Source organism: Gymnoscopelus microlampas, assembly GCF_963454915.1.
Source record: "Gymnoscopelus microlampas genome assembly, chromosome: 8".
Lineage (NCBI taxonomy): Eukaryota > Metazoa > Chordata > Actinopteri > Myctophiformes > Myctophidae > Gymnoscopelus > Gymnoscopelus microlampas.
In genome coordinates, this window is record NC_139945.1 from 14,874,052 (window position 1) to 14,894,664 (window position 20,613).

The 20,613-nt window shown below is 40.4% G+C and overlaps 1 protein-coding gene across 1 annotated transcript in view; it reads left to right on the plus strand.

Annotated features, from left to right (window-relative positions):
- The window catches only part of cog6 (component of oligomeric golgi complex 6), a 67,792-nt gene extending 48,611 nt beyond the window's left edge, over positions 1–19,181 (plus strand). The window contains exons 16-19 of the mRNA XM_084064080.1: positions 1,913–2,020; positions 11,142–11,195; positions 12,084–12,163; positions 18,390–19,181. Of these exons, the coding sequence (XP_083920206.1) occupies positions 1,913–2,020; positions 11,142–11,195; positions 12,084–12,163; positions 18,390–18,537 (390 nt within the window). The 3' untranslated portion in view covers positions 18,538–19,181. The remainder of the gene's footprint in view (positions 1–1,912; positions 2,021–11,141; positions 11,196–12,083; positions 12,164–18,389) is intronic.
- Positions 19,182–20,613: the final 1,432 nt, after the last annotated feature.

Below are 20,613 nucleotides of genomic sequence, written 5' to 3' on the forward strand. Positions count from 1 at the left end.
CATCCATTATGTACAAAGGACCCTAGAAACCCTATGTACAAAGGACCCTAAAAGCCCTATGGAAGTTCATGATCAATTAAACGAAAGCAGCAGCTTCTCCATTAGCCCATTCAATCCGGGAGCGTATCTGTGTCATTTTTTTAGATTTCTTTGGCTATTCAAAAATAGCAGATCTACAAGCTCATAGCGCTACGAGCGCCACGAGCTTAGTTCTGCTATTTTTGAATTTGTGACTCAGATCTTTGCCTCTGGGAGGGGGTGGGGGGAGTCCGCGGCCATATACATATCATTTTGGGGGGTCCTTGACATGAAAACGTTTGAGCACCACTGATATTATAGCAACTGATATTATAAGTTTCCTAAAAGTTAAAAAAAACTGTTAGGCTTTCGAAGACATTTTGTAGAACCCCCCAGAAGCAAAGATTTGAGTTACAAATGTTCACTTAAAAAAATATATATATATAAAGATTTGCACACATTTTCACGATTTAAAACATTTAGCTTGTATATCTGTATTTTTTTGAATAGCCAGAGAAATCTTAAAATGACAGAGATGCTTTCCCGGTTTGAATGGGTTAGGCACAAGTGTTTTTGGCGCACAATAGAGTACAGAAGTCCTGACGTCACTCGTCCATCCCCTGGTTCGTAAGGTAATTTCGCTATGGAGAATAACATTAGGTCATCTTAGAATCGTCTCATATAAGAATTGTGGTCCAAAAATAAACAAACTGTCTCTGCGATATTGTCAGGGAGGAGGTTCTGTATCGTTTATGATAGTCAGTCATTTATATTTGATACAGTCCGTTTCTGGCGAAGATTTTACTAATTAGTCGGAAGTAACATTAGTGTTTTCTCACCGTCAGTTGATGCTTCATATCCATAAGAGTAAAACCGCCGGGATCATTTGTTTATTTTTGACGCGATATTAAACACGTCTATGGGAATTCAGAACGGGGGGGGGGAAACCGCGACCCAGGTAGGATGTGTAAATTACGTCAGACTTCGGGGCTCTATGCTGCTGTGCTGGGGGGGGGGGGGACTGAACCACGTCCCTCCACCTTTGTGCAAGGTTATAGTTTCAATGTTATTATTAGATTCTTGGTTTACTTATGTATTACTTTATTATTAGATTACTATTTTTATGCATTTGATTTATTATGTGTATTATGATGTATTATCTTGTGTCCTTGCTTACTGTAAATCGCTCTGGATTAATATGGTCTGCTAAATGCCTAAACTGTAAACTCTTATAATACTTTTGTATTTTTCATTTTTATTTAGTTTTAGTTTGTTTTTAATTAAAAAACAACAACAATTCAGTTAGTTTCAATTAGTTTTCACAGCTGATTTGGTAGTTTTAAATGTTTTACATTTTAGAAAATGCTAATAGTTTGTGTTAGTTTCATTTTTTTTATACTTTGAGTTATTTGTCAGGTGCAGGATTGAAAAGGTAAGTATTGTGTAATAAAAGCTTAACAAAGCATAGCATTTAAAAATGTATTCAGTTACAGATGAACCACCAACCAGCCACAAACGAAAACTATTTTTTGTCAGGTTTTTTTTTTATCGTTTTGATATATATATTTTTTGCAATAATAATAATAATGCAAAAACGGAAGTATTTGTTTGCATTTGCTTTTCCCCCCCCACATATTTTCATACGCTTTTTTTCCCCCCATATATTTTCATAATAAAAAAGTTCCATATGTCGTATCGTATCGATATCGTGAGCCCAATATCGTGTATCGTATCGTGAAATGAGTGTGTCGGCACACCCTAAACACACAATACAGTTTCAGTTTGTTTTTTAAATCTTTTTCCAATGAAAAAAATAATTATATTTTAGTTTTCGTCATTTCGTTAGTTTTCGTTATACTATAATAACTATAATAACCTTGCCTCTGTGTTGCAGATCGAGGCCCACCTCGACACCATGGTCAATGAGCAGGCCTCTTATGTCCTGACCAGGGCTGGACTGAGCTACATCTACGGCTGTGTCCAGCAGCACAGCGCAGAGCAGGTAACACACACACACACACACACACACACACACACACACACACACACACACACACACACACACACACACACACACACACACACACACACACACACACACACACACACACACACACACACACACACACACACACACACACACACACACACACACACAAATACGTATGTTTGTAATACTATACTTGTGGAAGAAAGAGAAATCTTTTTAACCATAAAACATCCATTTTGTTTTGTGAGGACCAGGAAAATGTTACTCAAATATCTAGTGCTCAGCCTCAAATTATTATTATACTTACATTTGGCCCTATAGTAATACAAGTACACACACACACACACGCACACGCACACGTGCGCCTGCACTTGCATTGTTTGCTCGTGCTCACTCAAGTGCACATATAAGAACTGTGCATTTAGTCTGTGCTCGGCAGTGCTCAGGTCCCCTAATGGTCTACTTTACTAGGTCAGCCAGAGCTGTTTACAAGGCTTTAGAATAGCTATTGCTATGGTTACCAGGGGCCAGGAGGCTTTCATAAGAGATGGTATATCTGTCCAGGTTTCACTTGAGAGAGAAACATGGAGAGGTCAAGAGTTTATTTTTTAAGATGTATCACATTTTTGGGTCCATTAGATGATAATGTAACCCACTCACATGCACTCCCACTGGCATGGTACCAAAACCCACCTAGTCTCTCCTGTGTCTCTAGTCTCCTACGCTGTCTTCGTCTCAGCTTTCCTACTGTCTGTCACTCCTACTCTGTCTCCCTCTCACCTTTCCTACTGTCTGTCACTCCTACGCTGTCTTCGTCTCAGCTTTCCTACTGTCTGTCACTCCTACTCTGTCTCCCTCTCAGCTTTCCTACTGTCTGTCTCTCCTACGCTGTCTTCGTCTCAGCTTTCCTACTGTCTGTCACTCCTACTCTGTCTCCCTCTCAGCTTTCCTACTGCCTGTCTCTCCTACGCTGTCTCCCTCTCAGCTTTCCTACTGCCTGTCTCTCCTACTCTATCTCCCTCTCAGCTTTCCTACTGCCTGTCTCTCCTACGCTGTCTGTCTCTCAGGTTTCCTACTGTCTGTCTCTCCTACGCTGTCTCCCTCTCAGCTTTCCTACTGTGTGTCTCTCCTAGGCTGTCTTCGTCTCAGCTTTCCTACTGTCTGTCTCTCCTACGCTGTCTTCCTCTCAGCTTTCCTACTGTCTGTCTCTCCTAGGCTGTCTTTGTCTCAGCTTTCCTACTGCCTGTCTCTCCTAGGCTGTCTCCATCTCACCTTTCCTACTGTCTGTCTCTCCTACGCTGTCTCCCTCTCAGCTTTCCTACTGTGTGTCTCTCCTAGGCTGTCTTCGTCTCAGCTTTCCTACTGTCTGTCTCTCCTACGCTGTCTTCCTCTCAGCTTTCCTACTGTCTGTCTCTCCTAGGCTGTCTTTGTCTCAGCTTTCCTACTGTCTGTCTCTCCTAGGCTGTCTCCCTCTCACCTTTCCTACGGTCTGTCCCTCTCCGCTTTCCTTCTGTCTTATCTTATTGTGATAGTTATATATATATATATATATATATATATATATAAATTCAGTATATACTGGTGACCTGTTATTAATAAGTCTTAAAGGTAGGGTAAGTGATATTTTTTGGTTAAAACAAAAAGTATTTTGTTAAAAGGTTAAAATACTATATTCTGATAGTAATCATTGCTATAGAGTGTTTGTTCAGTAACAGGAGTCTCCCCGTCTCTCCAGCTCTTTAATAAACAGAAAATACATTTTTCGGTAGGTGACAAAATCTCAGCCAATCAGGAGAAAGTACCCATTTTTAAGCTTAATTTGTATAGTGTTCCAGTTCCAATTTTGTCTGCTCATTTCTTAGTGTCATCACTTCCAATTTCACTTGTTTAATCTATATCCTGATTGAGTTCTCTGTCCTGGTTGGATAAAATTGGAAATGAAACTGAAACGAAAATGCATTTTCTGTTTAATAAAGAGCTGGAGAGACAAGGAGACTCCTAATACTGAACAAACACTCTATAGCAATGAGTACTATCAGAATATAGAGCTGTTTAACACTTATTTTTAACCAAAGCAAATCACTTACCCTACCTTTAAGGAATCAACCAAATATATTGTATGTTCACAGAAGGAGGCACCAGGGGAAAGGCCATGGGTCAGTGTTCATCCTGCAGTCTTATTAGACCACACCTTATCATGTGTGCAAAATTTACATTTTGGCCCAAGGATGTGGGGGGGGGGGCACCAGGGGGCTCCCCAGCTAAATTAGTTAATACAGCATCACAATCATTTTAACCACTTTAACCGTATTTTATACTTTGGCTATTCAAATGTAGCAGATATACAAGCTCATAGCGCGTCTCTTTGCGCCGCGCTATGAGCTTGTATATCTGCTTTTATTTTGCATATACTGTGTGTGTGTGTGTGTGTGTGTGTGTGTGTGTGTGTGTGTGTGTGTGTGTATATATATTTTTAAAGCGATAATTTTTAACTAAAAACTTCTCTGGAGGTCCCTGTTAGAAATAGAATACGTTTTCAGATGATAAATAGCCGATCTACAAGTTAAATAGCCGATCTACACGCTCACAACGCGTTGTGAGCTTGTAGATCTGCTATTTTCAAACATTTTAGTACTTTAACTTTTGGTACTTTAAGTACATTTTGATGCCAATACTTATGTACTTTTACTCAAGTACATTTTGAATTCTGGACTTTTACTTGTAACAGAGTATTTCTATATTGCAGTATTGGTACTTTTACTTAAGTAAAGAATTTCAGTACTTTTTCCACCACTGATCGTTGGCTGCGCTCACGTCAAATTGACAACAGATTGATAAATGCAGAGAATTGCGTTGAGATGACCCTACGTACACCCATTTTGTGGTCTGAGCAAGTTTGACAAATGAGGCCCGTTGTTTGGGACCAAAATGTTGGACCGACCGACTGACATAGACCATCATTAGCCCTTTAAGACCTGGAACGCGTCTGTGTCACTTCTTGATTTGAGCTAAAAAACATTATTTTACACTTTGGCTATTCAAAAATAGCGGATATACAAGCTCATAGCGCGGCACCGAGTGCCGCGCTACGAGCTTGTAGATCTGCTATTTTTGAAAAATTGAGAAAATGTGTGCACATTAATATATTTATATTCTTTTAAAGCGAACATTTTTTACTTAAATCTTTGCTTCTGGGGGTCCCTGGAACAACATTTTTTTGAGATGGGGGACCGCGGCCAAATACCTATCATGTTGGGGGTCCTTGACGTGAAAAAGTTTGAGAACCACTGACATAGTAACATAAGTTTTTTCAAAAAACAGATTTAGAAGACATTTTGTAGAATCGGCCTCAGGTCTTAATGGGTTAGATGGTCCCCCCCCCCACTGGCGGCGCTGAAAGCAACAGAAGTGGGTCCATGAACAGAAGAGGGGCCATCACAGTCAGACCTAAACCCAATAGGAAACATCTGGGGGCTTATTTACTATGCCGCAAATTACCCGCCCAGGACCACATATGTCTGCATCGCCGCATGTTTTCAATTTAGCGGTTTATTTACTAAGACTGATGATGTAAATGAGCACAGCCGCCGCGAGTTAATGAACGCACTGCCGCTATTTCAGACACGTTTTGCCTCCAGTGAGGCTTTAGTTAGTGCCTTGAAAACGTCTCGTCTCTCGGCTCTCATCAAAGATCTGTGCCAGACAACCCAGGAAGCAATCCATGGAGAAAGATGAGGAAGACATTTTTTTTTCATTCTTAACACATTGAGTGCCAGGTTTTTTTTAAAACAGGGTACAGTCAGTGCCTGGATTTTTAACCATTTTTTGACCTTTTTCAAGTAGTCACAAAATATTTCCAGTGATCACCGTCCTCACGGTGATCCCCTCATTACACACACAGGGGTCTCGTACAATCCGGGGAAAAATATTAAAAACATTCGGTAATCCGTTCCATAGTTGCAGCCAGTTGAAAATAGTCAAATATACATAGTAAAAAAGAAAAGTACACAGGAGCCGAGATACAGGCTTTTGAAGTCATAAGTTAACCAGGAAGTGGATTGGAGTCTAAATCTTCGCAAAATGATATCTCCTGGTGCTGTGAAGGGGGATTTTTTTTTTTGAAAAATTAAATAAATATATATATATATATATATATATATATATTTTCATATTTTTTCCCAAAAACGGTCATAACCGTTTTTGGCACACCTCGTTTGGATTATGAAAAACGGTCCGGATCGTTTTTGGCACTCAATTTGTTAAAAACATTTTTTTATCTTTATCATTATGTTTGTTCATGAACTCGGGCCATCGCTGAGTAGTCTACACGTTGATTGTTGAATGATTCTGTCTGTGTACAGGTGCATAATGAAATGGTGTCCCTGATAACGGAACGAAATCCATTCAATCTACTGCTGCATAAGAAGTTGGCGCCTGTTTTTCCCCAGCTGTGTGTTCCCCAGCTGTCGTCAAATCGCAGCCACCATGCTTGTTGAATATTCCTTAAGCAGGTCATATTATACTTCTATGATATATAGTTCCGTTCTCTCCCATGTTTTTGCAGTGCAGCATACGACCTAAGCCCTAAAAACACCTATGCATTAACCCATGCGCACTGGCGCTCGGGTGGTGCAGTGATAAAGTACCTGCCCACCACCACAAACAAGGAGTCTAGGGGTTCGAATCCAACGCAACGCATCCATCTCTGTTGAGCGTCTATATGTCCGCGGAGAGGGTGATACTTGTCACTGCACGACGTAGGCCAACTTCTACCAAGGTCCAGGGTTCCCACGGTCATGAAATTCCTGGAAATATTTTGAAATTAGAAAAACGGTTTTCCAGGCTCAAAACGCGCTGCGTTTTGAGCTTGTAGATCTGCTACTTTTGATGCTTTTGTGTGACGCTGTATGATTTACAAAAAAACACAAAAAGTTAAAATACGGAGATGAGGGTTCTGCCCGACGGCAACGAAATGTATAGTTTTTGTCTAACGTTACGTGAAAGATTGGTAAATTGTGGTAACATGCAGTGCTACTTGATACGTTGTTAGCTTGTAGATCTGTTGTTTATGTCACGTGACACCGCCACTCGAGTCTGTCTTGGGGCATTGATGGCACACTGGTTGAAGAGTCTCATTATTGCACTGTGTATGATTTCTATAGTCCTGGAGATGTGGTAAAAGACGTTGGAAAAGTTATGGAAAAGTTTTGAAAATTCATTTTTAAAAAATGTGTGGGAACCCTGAAGGTCCTACCTATAACTGTGAAGCTTTTTTTTTATTAAAGTAGTAGTTCACCCAAAAAAAATACTTATTTTCTATCAATTACACACCCCATGAAGTCTTGAATTAATGTAGAGTAGTTGCACTTGTAGTTTTTGTTGCACTTCTGAGCCAATAATTTGATGACCTACATTTGAGTGTCCGCCGGTCATCAAATTCTTGGCTTATATTATACTACTAAAAAATCTCCATGGGATGTGTTATTGATAGAAAATAAGTATTTATTTGTGTGAACTACTCCTTTTAAAGCTAAATCTACATGTGAAACATGTGTTTTTGTTGTATCAATGAATTTCACTATTTCCACATGAGCCCATTAAAACCGGGAAAGCATGTGTGTCATTTGTTATTCAAAAGTAGCAGATATAAAAGCTCAAGTGCCGCGCTGCGAGCTTGTATATCTGCAATTTTTTTTTACATTTTTGAAAGATCTTGAAAGTACTACTGATTTAGAAGGCGTTTGTAGAATCGACCTCAGGTCTTAATGGCTTAATATACTCAGTAGATTATTAGCTAATCATTTGTAACAGTTGTTGTGCAGGTGTGTGTGTGTGTGTGCGTGTGTGTGTGCGTGTGCGTGCGTGTCTTGTACCATTGGTGTGAGTGACACCCATAGTTTTGTGGTCTACCATGTCAGCCTAGGAGCTCTGGGTCGTGTGGGGACACAGCACGCCCAACACTGAGATTCTTACGCTCTGTTAGCGTCCTCCGTGACCTTTATATAATATCTTTGTGTTTTTTTGAAGTTGTTTGTTTTTGGTTCTCTCTCGTCTGCATGGCCACATTGGCTGCCCTTAATTAGCATCTTGTCTAACAGCTCTATAGCTCTCAGAGCATGGCTGAGCAGTGCTGTGACCCATCTCCATCAGTGCAGAGAGAAGAAAAGAAGGTCATTGTGTGAATGTAAAAGCCTGTGATATTTGTTTTGCTTCAGAGAGTGTGCAGTGTGTGGAGACGTGCATCAGGCTTTGTGGAGCGTCTATATCAGGGGTGATGCAACTTTGATGATGGAGAGGGTCACTATATTTCCACACTCACTCCAGAGGGACACATTGCATATACTGTTGGGCCATTCTATGTCACACAAAAGTAGCAAAAATAGCCGATCTACAAGCTCAAAACGAGTCACACTGCGACGCGTTTTGAGCTTGTAGATCTGCTATTTTTTCTATTTTTTAATTGGAATCCTGAAAAGTAACATTTTTATTTAATTTCAAATGCATTTAGTTATACTTATGTTAACTTTATGAACTTAAATACAAATACATTGGACATAAAAAAGACAATACAATTGTAATACTAGTCATTAAGCTACTATAATATAGACTGAAGTAATTAAAGCGGGTCATGTTAGCTTGTTTGGAATTGTAACAGCTGAAATCAATAATATATCAGTATTCCCATATTAATCTGCGGGCCGCATTAAGTGAAGGTGGGGAATCCGCATGTGGCCCCCGGGCCGCCAGTTGCCCATGTATGGTCTATATACGAACACAATTGGCCGGGGGAGGGAAGCCAGGCGGGGGAGGGTGACATTTGTCGCTGCACGTACTCCTACGGGCAGGGCCAGCGTCTGTCAGCACGGAGTGTTGGGCGGGAGGAGTAGGACGGAGGCTCTACGCTGTCCTCCCGGTAGGGGCTGCTCACTGGCAGGTGAGGTGAGCAAGAAAGTGTGGTGACTAGACGGCCCACTCGTTTTTGTATATACTCTTTTCTTTCTTGATTTATACAGCAGGACAGATGAGAGGGAGACGGTATAGGAGACAGAGGCAGTAGGAAAGCTGAGAGGAAGACAGTGTGATGCCTCTGAGAGCATCCTGACCGGTTTCATGGCCTGGTATGAGAACTGTACTGCCCACAACAAAGATGGATAATATTTATAAGTAGGAACCATACACACAGCACCGTCATACCATGACTTTGCTGTTACAATGTTGCAGAACCAAAACGAGAAAAAAAAAGACTGTTGTGTACTCATACTTATGATGTAACAATACAAATATTGGATCTTGAATCTTGAGACAGATACTGTAGTAGGAAATCTGAGAGGTACACTGTAGTCTCAAATAAACTGGTGGGATTTTTCCCAGGCAGGCGTAGTTCCAGAGGTTATCTTCTTAACCACTACACCGTTGACACACCAATTCCTTGTTTTTAGAGACCACTCTGTAATCAGAATCTCGCCGTTCAATTCCCGCATGAGCCAATTTGTGACCTTCAACGTCGATTCAGAAAACCCAACCTGCTCACTATAATTGGGTCATTCTGGCTTGTGAGTGTAGACTCTTTTTTTTCTTGCACAATTTCCTATGAAACTTGTGCAATTATATTGATTTGACCTGCACATGTCTTAAAGTGGTAAAATATTATCTACCGCAGGCTTCCAGTAATGATACTGTATTTAGACTTTTAACGAATCAAACCCTATACTAAGTTGACTATAGTTGACTGGATTCTCAAGGGCTCTACTAGGCCCCCCATCCCTGCAACACTAAATATCTTTGCTGAAAGTAGCAGATCTACAAGCTTACAACTCGTCGCAAATTGGGGGGGGGGGGGGGGGGGGTGTTATTAATCATGCAGGGGAAATTCCTTTCTGCTGTCTTTTCGGTTGCTCAGAATCAGATGGTTATGATGAATTTCTATACTACGCAGTGATATTCAAGATTCATATTATGTATCTGAGTAAATACTCAGACACTGGGGTCAGACAGACTACAGACTAGTTAGTTGATATACATTCAGTGCCAATGAAATAAAAAAATAATTGTGAACTGTGCCAGCAATTTTTCAATTTTCTTATACCTTTTTCAAGTAGTCACAGAATATTTATCTCCAGTATAATCGATCCCCTGATGGTTGCTAATCACTGAGGGTTGCACTGTGTGGTTTCACAAATGTCAACGAGGTCATTGGACCTTGTTGACATTAATTGTCTGCATTTTGAAAATAACATAATAACATTGAAAAATACATAGTAAAAAAAAGTGCTCAGGAGCCGAGATACAGCCTTTTTCAGTAATAAGTTAAAAAGAAGTGAATGGAGCAGCAAATCTTCAAATGATGATATCTTGGGTTCTGCACGTTGCGCACGTTGCGCCATTGCGGTAAACAACATGAAACACGTCAATTGCACTCAATGAGTTAAGGATGATGAAATATGATGACACATAGATATCTGGAAGGGTCACAATGACCACTTGTGTACTGGTCACTAAAGGTCTCTGATTAAAATAAAGATGGGAAAGAGACAGGACATACAGTATTAGGATATCAACATGGATGCTGATGCAGGATGCTCATAGGAACGTAAACAAGTAAAGGCAGGCAGCTCCTACGTATGGAAAGACAACATAAGCTACGGCCAACCCAAACGCTCTAATTGATTGATTGATTGATTGACTACTTTATTTAGAAAGACATGGAAACAGTAAATGGAAGTACAATTTTGACAGGGGCCAGTTTGGAATTGCAGCCTCCTGAAGATTTTTTAGGTCAGTTTTGAAAGAGAGTAGGGTTCTCCTAGGGTAAAGGCACTCCTTTAGGCCTTTAGGTATGGCATTCCACATTTTTGTTGCATAGCATGAGAAAAAGTTCTTTCCCTTGTTTGTGCCACATCTGGGTTGAACATGATCAGTGGAGCTGCCTCTGGTGTTGTGATTGTGGACTTCATATACGTTTTTGAAGTATTTAGACGGGTACATGGGTATCCCAGTGTTGTGGTGTATCTTGTAGACCAGGCCCATTGCAAGTTGCCATCCAACCCTAGCAAAATGAGCAGGGGTTAGATGGGTTGTATGTTTGAGGCCAAGAAGTAGCCTTACCAGAGCTCTTTGTTCCTCTTTGTTCCAGGGTCCACTCTCCAACCTCCCCAGCATGGACACCGCCTCTCTGAAAACAGCCATGGTAAGTTCTTTACCTGGTGCGCTCTTGCCTTGCCTTAATGTAGGCAGCTGACCCCTTTAACCTTTTTAATACGGTATATTGATTATATTTATTATAAAAGAAAAATGACACATTTGTTTTGCATTCCGAATCGAACGAACGAATCGTCAAGAACAAATTCTAATTGTGAAAAAAGCCGATCTACATGAGCCTGTTGATCTACCGTTTTCACTATTTAAAAAGGCAAAACGTTTGAAATCGGGATATTGATTTGAAGTCTCATCGTGCAGCCTTGCCTTTTTACCCTGATTTCACCACTTGACCGGCCTGCCCTCTGTATGTGTTGCCACATCATGCGTAACGGTGTCTCTAGCTCAGTGGTGGAAAAAGTACTCAAATGTTTTACTTAAGTAAAAAGTATCAATACTGCTATGTAGAAATACTTACAAGTAATTACAAGTAAAAGTCCAGAAAAGTCCAGAATTAAAAATGTACTTGAGTAAAAGTACAAAAGTATTAGTATCATAAGTACCAAAAGTAGAAGTATTCATTGTGCATAATGTTCCATTTCACAACTTCAAAATGTATAAAAGATCTTTCGAAAATAGCCGATCCCCAAGTTCACAATGCGTTGCGATGAGACGCATTGTGAGCTTGTAGATCGGCTATTTTAGTAACTAGTAACAAAAGTTTTCAAATAACTGTAGTGGAGTAAAAGTACAATATTTTCCTCAGAGACGTAGTGGAGAAGAAGTAAAAGTATTGAACATTGGAAATAATCCACTAAAGTAAAAAAAATAAAAATCCAAAATTGCAGTGCAGTACTTGAGTAAATGTACTTGGTTACTTTACACGACTGCTCTAGCTTCCAGCTGATGGCTGCACTGTGCCTTGGTTCTCATCTCTCAGGTGCAGTTTGACAGGTACTTGTCATCTCCAGACACCCTGGTGATGCCGCAGCTCAACTTCCTGCTCAGTGCAGCTATCAAGTGAGTTCCACTTCATTTATGTTAAGACCTTAACCACATCCTTCACCAGAATGACTCTCACTGTTGTAGTGCCTTGCTCAGGGACACGTGACTGCAGCGTAGTTCCAAGTACAGCAGTCTCTCAAGTCAGACTACTCTTCCACAAGCTTCCAATGCCACAAGCACTCGGTTAACGCATTAACCCATTAAGACCTGGAACTGTGTCATTTTTTGATTTGAGCTAAAAAGCATTATTTTACACTTTGGGCTAAAAATCGTGAAAATGTGTGCAAATCTTTGAATATATATATTTCTAAAGCGAACATTTTTAACTTAAATCTTTGCTTCTGGGGGTCCCTGGAACAAAATATTTTGATGGGGGTCCACGGCTAAATATATATCATTTTGGGGGTCCTTGACATGAAAAAGATTGAGCACCACTGATATGGAAACAAACGTTTTTAAGAATACTGTGATTTAGGAGACATGTAGAATCGGCTTCAGGTTTCAATGGGTTAAGACCTGAGGCCGATTCTACAAATGCCTGCTTCTGACCCAGTAGTTCTCAAACGTTCACGATTCTTAAAAAGAATGTTTAGAAAATAGCAGATCTCGCAGCGCGGGCACAAAGTGACGCGCCGTGAGCGCATTTCTGCTAGCAGCAAGCTAGATAGCCTTCGACTACTTTGATGTACAGTAGGACCTATTTAATGCATCAAACCACTTAAACCCCAGCATCCGTATTGTGGGGAAAGCTTTTGCAGAAAATAGCAGGTCGACAAGCTCACAACGCATCGGGTTGCAACGCGCTGTGAGCTTGTTGATCGGCTTTTTTGACAAGAAGGTCACTGCACAAGACCAACTTCTCTCTCATCTTTGTATAAAACAAAATTCAAAAGCAATGTTTAAAAACCTTGACTTGTTAGAATGCTGGTTGTTTTGCTCTGTTCCCGTCTGCCCGAAATCATTTTAAATTCATTGTGCAGCACTGGCTCATGTAGCTAGTAGTGGCTCTTCAAGTAAACAGCATCCACGTCATGTGCATCTAGGTAATATTGTGAAAGAGGCTACATGAGCGTAAAAATAGAATTAGGCTTCAGGTATTGCCCGTTGCAATATCCGGGCTCCATTAGGTCCCTACATGTTGTGCTCAGTGTTGCCATGTCCACTTATTATAAGTGACTTTGGGCTTGTTTTCCTGCAAAGGCTGTATTGTGTGAGTCACATTTTTTACTGGGAAGGGCAACTTTGCTGCAGGAGCACTCAGGTTAATGCTCTCTATTAATGGACACATTGCCAGCGCTGATGGCCATGGCATCATTAATTAGCTTCTAGTCCATTTCTCATTCACACCCGTTTTCCCTGAACCTCCCCATCTGTAAAACTTCATTCTACCCCCCCCCCCCCCTCTCTCTCTCTTTCTTTCCCTTTCGCTCGCTCTGTCTACTCCCTCTCTTTCTCCCCCCTCTCTTGCTGCTCCTTGGTGATAGATACACGGAAAAAAACGAACCAAACCAAACCGTAATTGAGATCTTGTTTCAGACCCCACTGTCCACGTTGTCATTCATTGTCAGGAAGGCGTTTTCTTTCAGTAATGCACTAGAGACAGGTCGGCCCTCTGTGGGCCAATTAAAACAATGGATCTCCGGAGAATTTCCTTTAAACCTGTTTTTCAACATTACCGGCTGACTAAGTGCCCCCACCCCCCACCCCAGGTCCTCAGATATTCCTATGCAGAGACCCCTCCCATGACTAAGCTTTTTGGTTAGGATGCAGTGAAGGGTGAGAATGCACTCATCATCATCATAACCTTTATTTAACCCATTAAGACCTGAGGCCGCATCTAATCCTAACCATTTTTCGGAAAGAAATATAAAAATAAAAAAAAATCACGATTTTTCAAAAATAGCAGATCTACAAGCTCGTAGCGCGGCACTTGGTGCCGCGCTATGAGCTTGTAGATCTGCTATTTTTGAATAGCCAAAGAAATCTAAAGTGACACAGATGCGTTACAGGTCTTAAAGGGTTTAAGCTTGGAGTACAGTTGAGGGGCAGGTCCTCATTTTCAATGTAGCCGAGATACAATACAGAACACAATACTCAATACTCAGGAGTCGTTCATTCATATATACAGCAACAATTAAAATACATGAATCAGAAGACTTTATCGAATATATATATCGATAATCGATCATTTAAAAATCGACTGCTTTCATATCCGTAAGCAATGAAATCCTTCGGTATAATAAGCGCGATAATTGACGGCGAGCCGGTCATTGTAGAGAAATAAAGACCCCTCCGCTTTGTGTCGGGGTCTAATCACCCTGTCAGGGTTTTTTTTTCTCAGCAATGACCGGCTCGCTGTCAATTATCCCTTGCGCACACACACACACACACACACACACACACACACACAGGATTATCCGATTAATCGAAAAAGTTACCAACAGAATAATGTTGCAGCCTAATATCTTTGCATCCTAAGCCTCTGTTCTGTCCAGTGGATCATTGAATCCATGCGTTGCCACTCTTTTGCGCCTCATTATGCTACAGTGTGTGTGTATATACAGTATGTAGATATCCTTTTTATATATTTTTCTCCTTGCTCTCCCCTCCCTTTGCCTCCCCCTGCCCCTTTTCCCCTCCTTTCTTTTCCTGGAAAAACAACAAAATGATGGGGCTTGCGTGAAAACCAATGTCACCCACTGATTTACACCTCTACAGCCGTCACGTGACAAATACATCTATTAGGGTTTTATCTGCTATTCAAAAGTAGCAGATATACAAGCTCATAGCGTGGCACCGAGTGCCGCGCTATGAGCTCGTAGATCTGTTATTTTCAGAAAATTTGTGCAAATATTTTGTATACATTTTTAACTCAAATCTTTGCTTCTGGGGGTCCTTGGAACCCCAGAAGATGGGAGGGGGTCCGCGGACAAATACATATTATTTTGGGGGTCCTTGACATGAAAAAAAGTGTGAAAACCATTGAGTATATATGTATTCAAACTAAAAATTTGCACACAAGTACAGCAGTCTCTCAAGTCAGACTACTCTTCCACAATTTGAATAGCCAAAGAAATCTTAAAATGACACATATGCGTTCCCGGTCTTAAAGAGTTAAAGTTCTCATTCGAATGACTGATTTCAATCATTTGGATTCTTCTATGGCAGCATGTTACGCAGCAAAAATATCCGATCTACAAGCTGTAGATCGGCTATTTCTGGTTATTATTTTAAGATTGGAGCATTTTAAGTGGTCAAACTAGCAATATGTTCAGAAGCATGTTCCATAAAACCCTAATGGTCTTGGATATTTCATAAAAGCACAGGTTTAAAGCCTCAATCGGTGATTTCTTTACCTGGTTTGCAGTATGTAGAACAGCAGGAGTACAATATTACTAAAACACCCTAACCCTAATTGTACATATTGTGTTAATTTTTAGGAAACCGCGCTAGTGGGTGGGGGGCTCCTATCACGCTGTTTCACAAATCGAAAATTAGGACTTGGCCATTAAAAGAAAATTCAGCTGTGAGATTTGATTTAGCTTTTAATCCATGCATGTGAAGTGTATCCATAGATGGCAGTGTGTACCACCACACAGTGCTGCTCCTTGCTTTGGCACAGCAGATGGGGGTGGGGGTGGCAATGCAATGCTCTGTGCAAAAAAAAAGGAGGGTGGAAAAAAGAAAAACGATCTAGTGACTAGTGAGAACAAATTCTTACAGTTATTTTCAACTCTTGCTTGGTGAGTAATCCTGGGAAAGCGTTTATAGTTCTGTGACTAGGACTCTCAAAAGTCAAGCAGGGAAAGCTCATTGTGCTTCACAGAAAATGTGCACCAACATACAGTAGAACAATACAATACTGCACACTTTCACACAGATGAAAGAACCTGCAAATATGAATGTGTGTGATATAGGGAAGTGGTTCTCAAAGTGGATTCCAAGGACTCTCTGGGTTCCTTTAGTGGGGTCTAAATGGTTCCATTTCTATACTGTCAGAATTAAGGGAAGTTAAAGTTTGATAACCATTGATAAAGGGGGATGAAGATGTTTGTTTCTTTATACAAATAAAGATACAGGGCCATGGTCAAGACTGATGGGATATCCACATCCTCTATGATACAGGATACGGGTCTCGCTTCATTCATTGCTATTGTTGTTTTTTTTGTCTTGATAATTGTACTAAATATTGTTTTCTTTGGTTTACACCTTTTAACTACATAAATCCTGGCGACCCTGTGTTGGGCGCGTCATTATGGGCGAAAATGCTCCAAAATAGCCTAGGCCTGCTTGATCAGTTATGCTCTGTCATATGCCGGTGTCATGCAGCGAAAATAGCCGACCTACAAGCTCAGAACGCATCACGATGTAATGTTTTGTGAGCCTGTAGATTGTCTTACACACACAACTGTGTGTGGGCTGGGCTCATTTAAAACCGCCCTAAAAACTCATCTTTCTGGAGGCCATAAGAGGAGGTAGTACCAGTTTCCCGGTAGACAGAAGACCCCCCCTCCCCTTTTTTTTGTATATATTTTTTATTTTTCATGCTTTTTTTGTACATAGTGGTATTTTTTTCTCTGTATTTCTATGTTGATTTTTTAACTGTTTGGTTGCTACTATATATGTCTATGAAATTAATTCAAGGACCCCAACGGAAACTAGTCCGCAAGGACTTTTTTGGTCGGACCTTTTAGACAAAAGTATTATAAATGTGACTGTGTTGTTTTACATTCTTTTGCCTAATAAAATTTTCAGTCAATCAATCAATCAAACAACACTGCTGTACGCCCAAGTAGCAATCAGGATCTTTATTGTCACTGGCAGCATTACAGGTGTAAAACAGCGGGTGAAATTCTTTTGTTTGTGTGCAAGCTCTCAACATCGCAGTTACAGGAAGAGCTGGGATAGAGAAAGAGACGAGAAGAAAGGAACACAGATCACACAGAACGAAAATAACAGGAAGGCAGCACAGTTCAAATCAAATAATACAAAGAACAGTATGCATACGGTGCATGATTATACTTAAGTGGTTAATACAAATGTTGCAGCCGAACATGCCGTGCGAGGCCCCCCCCCCACACCCACCCATCCTTCAAAGCTCCCCTCAAAACCTGCCTCTTCAAAAGAGCTTAGAAAAGCACTATATAATTCTGAGGTATTATTATTATTGTTATTTTTTGTTAATGGCACCTTTCATACACTAAATGCAACTCAAAGTGCTTTTACACAAAAAAGAACGGTCATAAAAGCATAAAAAACACAAATGAGCAGAAAGCTATGAGAGCAGGGGGGACACACATTAAAAAGCTATGAAATTAATCATTGAGATAATAAGCGACAGAGGTAGGTTTCCAACCTCTTGTCGGTTGGAAACCTCATATGTTCAAAACGGTTTATTTTCAGGATTCAAATTCAAAAGCACCAAAAGTAGCAGATCTGCAAGCTCAAAACGCGTCGCTTCGCGCCGCGTTTAGAGCTTGCAGATCTGCTACTTTTGATGCGTTTGTGTGACGTTGCAGGATGTTCAAGTAGGGCATTCATTTACGAAAAAACACAAAAAGTTAGAATATGGAGATATGGAGGTTTCAGCAGCGATTAGTATCATCATTTTGATGTGGTATGACTTTGCAGGGAGCAGATCATCCGGAGGTCCACAGAGCTGTCTTATCAGTAGTAGTAGTAGTATTAGTAGCAGTGGTGGAAAGTAACTAAGTACATTTACTCAAGTACTGTACTTAAGTACAATTTTGAGGTATTTTTTACTTTACTGGATTATTTCCAATTGTCAATACTTTTACTACTACTCCACTACATCTCAAAGAGGCAAATATTGTACTTTTACTCCACTACAATTATTTGAAAACTTTAGTTACTAGTTACTTTGCAGATATAAATTATTATATTTTAAAACATACATTAACCACTTAGCCCTATTTTATACATAGGCTATTTGAAAATAGACGATCTACAAGCTCACAATGCAACACGTTGTGAGCTTGTAGATCTGCTACTGTATTTTCAAACATTTTAGTACTTTTACTTTTGGTTCTTTAAGTATATTTAGATGCCAAGACTTTTGTACTTTTACTCAAGTAACATATTGATCACCGGCCTTTTACTTTTAACAGAGTATTTTTATATTGTGGTATTGCTACTTTAACTTACGTAAAACATTTGAGTACTTCTTCCACCACTGAGTAGTAGTAGTAGTAGTAGTAAACGATGTGGTGTGACTTTGCAGGGAGCAGATCTTCCGGCAGTCCACAGAGCTGGTGTGCAGGGCGTATGCAGATGTGTACAAGGCTGTGACCACCCCCGACAACGGATACAAGGACACAGACAACCTGGTCCCCAGGTCCCCACAGCAGGTTCAGTCCCTGCTGTCCTGAGAGACATCATCATCGTCATCACACTGCAAACATGACCTGACTGTTCATTTAACCCATTAAGACCTGAAGCCCATTCTACAAATGTCTTCTATCCCAACAATTTTCTGAAAAACGTATGTTTCTATATAAGTGGTTCTCAAACTTTTTCAGGTCAAGGACCCCCAAAATGATATGAATTTGGCCGCGGACCCCCATCTCAAAATGTGTTGTTCCAGGGACCCCCCCAGAAGCAAAGATTTGAGGTACAAATGTTCGCTTTAAAAATATATATATTCAAAGATTTGCACACATTTTCACGATTTCAAAAAAAATAGCAGATATACAAGCTCGTAGATGAGCTTGTAGATCTGCTAATTTTTTAATAGCCAAAGTGTAAAATAATGCTTTTTAGCTCAAATCAAAAAGTGACACAGATGCGTCCCAGTTCTTAATGGGTTAACACTTCAACCAGTGTTTTCTCCTTTTTTTGTTGTTGAGAAACACTGTTGTACATAAGACCTCCACGCCGGCAAATTATCTGTAATTCATTTGCCTTATCTCACACATTGAAAACACTAGGCCTGGTCTGTCCCAAGGCTTAGGAAAAAGTGGCATGTAATATATTTGTATAACAACATGAATGTACATTAAAAAAAAAGGAAAAACTAACTATTATTTGGTTCTTTGGGAGATATTTTGTAGGAACATAGAACCCTTGTGTCTGACTTCTCTTCAACTTGTCACTTTCAAATTCATCTAATTTCATAGGTGGCCTCAAAAAAGGATCTATGTAGATTCTACATAGATTATTTTTTGGAGAATGGTTCCACATACAGTACATTTATAAGCCATTTATAAGGCTGCTCTTATTTATAGCACCAAAAGTCTCCATAGAGACCCTTAAATGTTCTGTATGGATTCTGTATGGCCACATATTGGTCCAGGAGTACAGTATAGAGTTCTCAAATTCTGCCCGAACCCGACCCTACCCCGACCGACCCGACTTTTTCGGCCCCGTCCGGGACGAAAATGTAGGCTAAAAAATAAAGAAATCATAATTATATTACCCCCCAAAAAGACATTTCAACTGCCCCTAGCGGCCAAATGGTAAGGCAGACGGAAATGGCAGTGGGTGTGTTGGATGCAGCTCAAAGTGAACTTTACTCAGGTATCTAGTTTGTCGCCGTCCGACCTTCCTAGCCCGTGTTGTAAAAAAACACCTGGTGAAAATGGCCAAAACATCTTGAAAACGGCCACTTTTATTTGGGTTTTATCTCTTATTATCTCTGAAACGGAAGGTCCAATTTGTTCAGTTCAAAGCTTATTGGATGTGTGACTTTGAGGACATTAAGCACGCAATGACACTTTTTGGGGTTTTTGGGCCAAAAATGATGGTTATTGTTCGGGAACTCTCAGGCCTGTTGAGAACTCTAGTGCAGTACAGTGTGTACATCTGGCTTGGCAGCCACATTCTACCTTCACCCTGAAGTCGTGATCCATTGTGTCAGTCACACATTGTTATCACACCCTCCCTATTCATAGTACAGGACTCACTGAGAATGTCTCATGACGCACATTTAGGTCATGACCCGCCAGTTGAGAAACACTGATACAGTATGTATGTACTTTACTTAATTCATTCGTATACTGTGTGTGTGTGTGTGTGTGTGTGTGTGTGTGTGTGTGTGTATATATATATATATATATGTATATATATACACATACATGTGTGTACACACACACACACACACACACACACACACACACACACACACACACACACACACACACACACACACACACACACACACACACACACACACACACACACACACACACACACACACACACAGTTGCTACAGGCAACTCTTGTTTTCCTGTCATCTCATATCTCATGTCTTTTTCAGTTTCACACCAAGAGCCCTGTGTTTGTTTGCCCTTGGGTAGATAATTGTAAACAGCTGTGTGTTTCTTTTGATTAAAGTTTATATCGAGATGCCTCGAGGACACTTGTTTCTTTTTTATCGACTTTGAGAAAAACCATGATCGATCTCAGTTCAGGCAGCTGTCTGGTCCCATGAAGACTCCTAGAGTTTT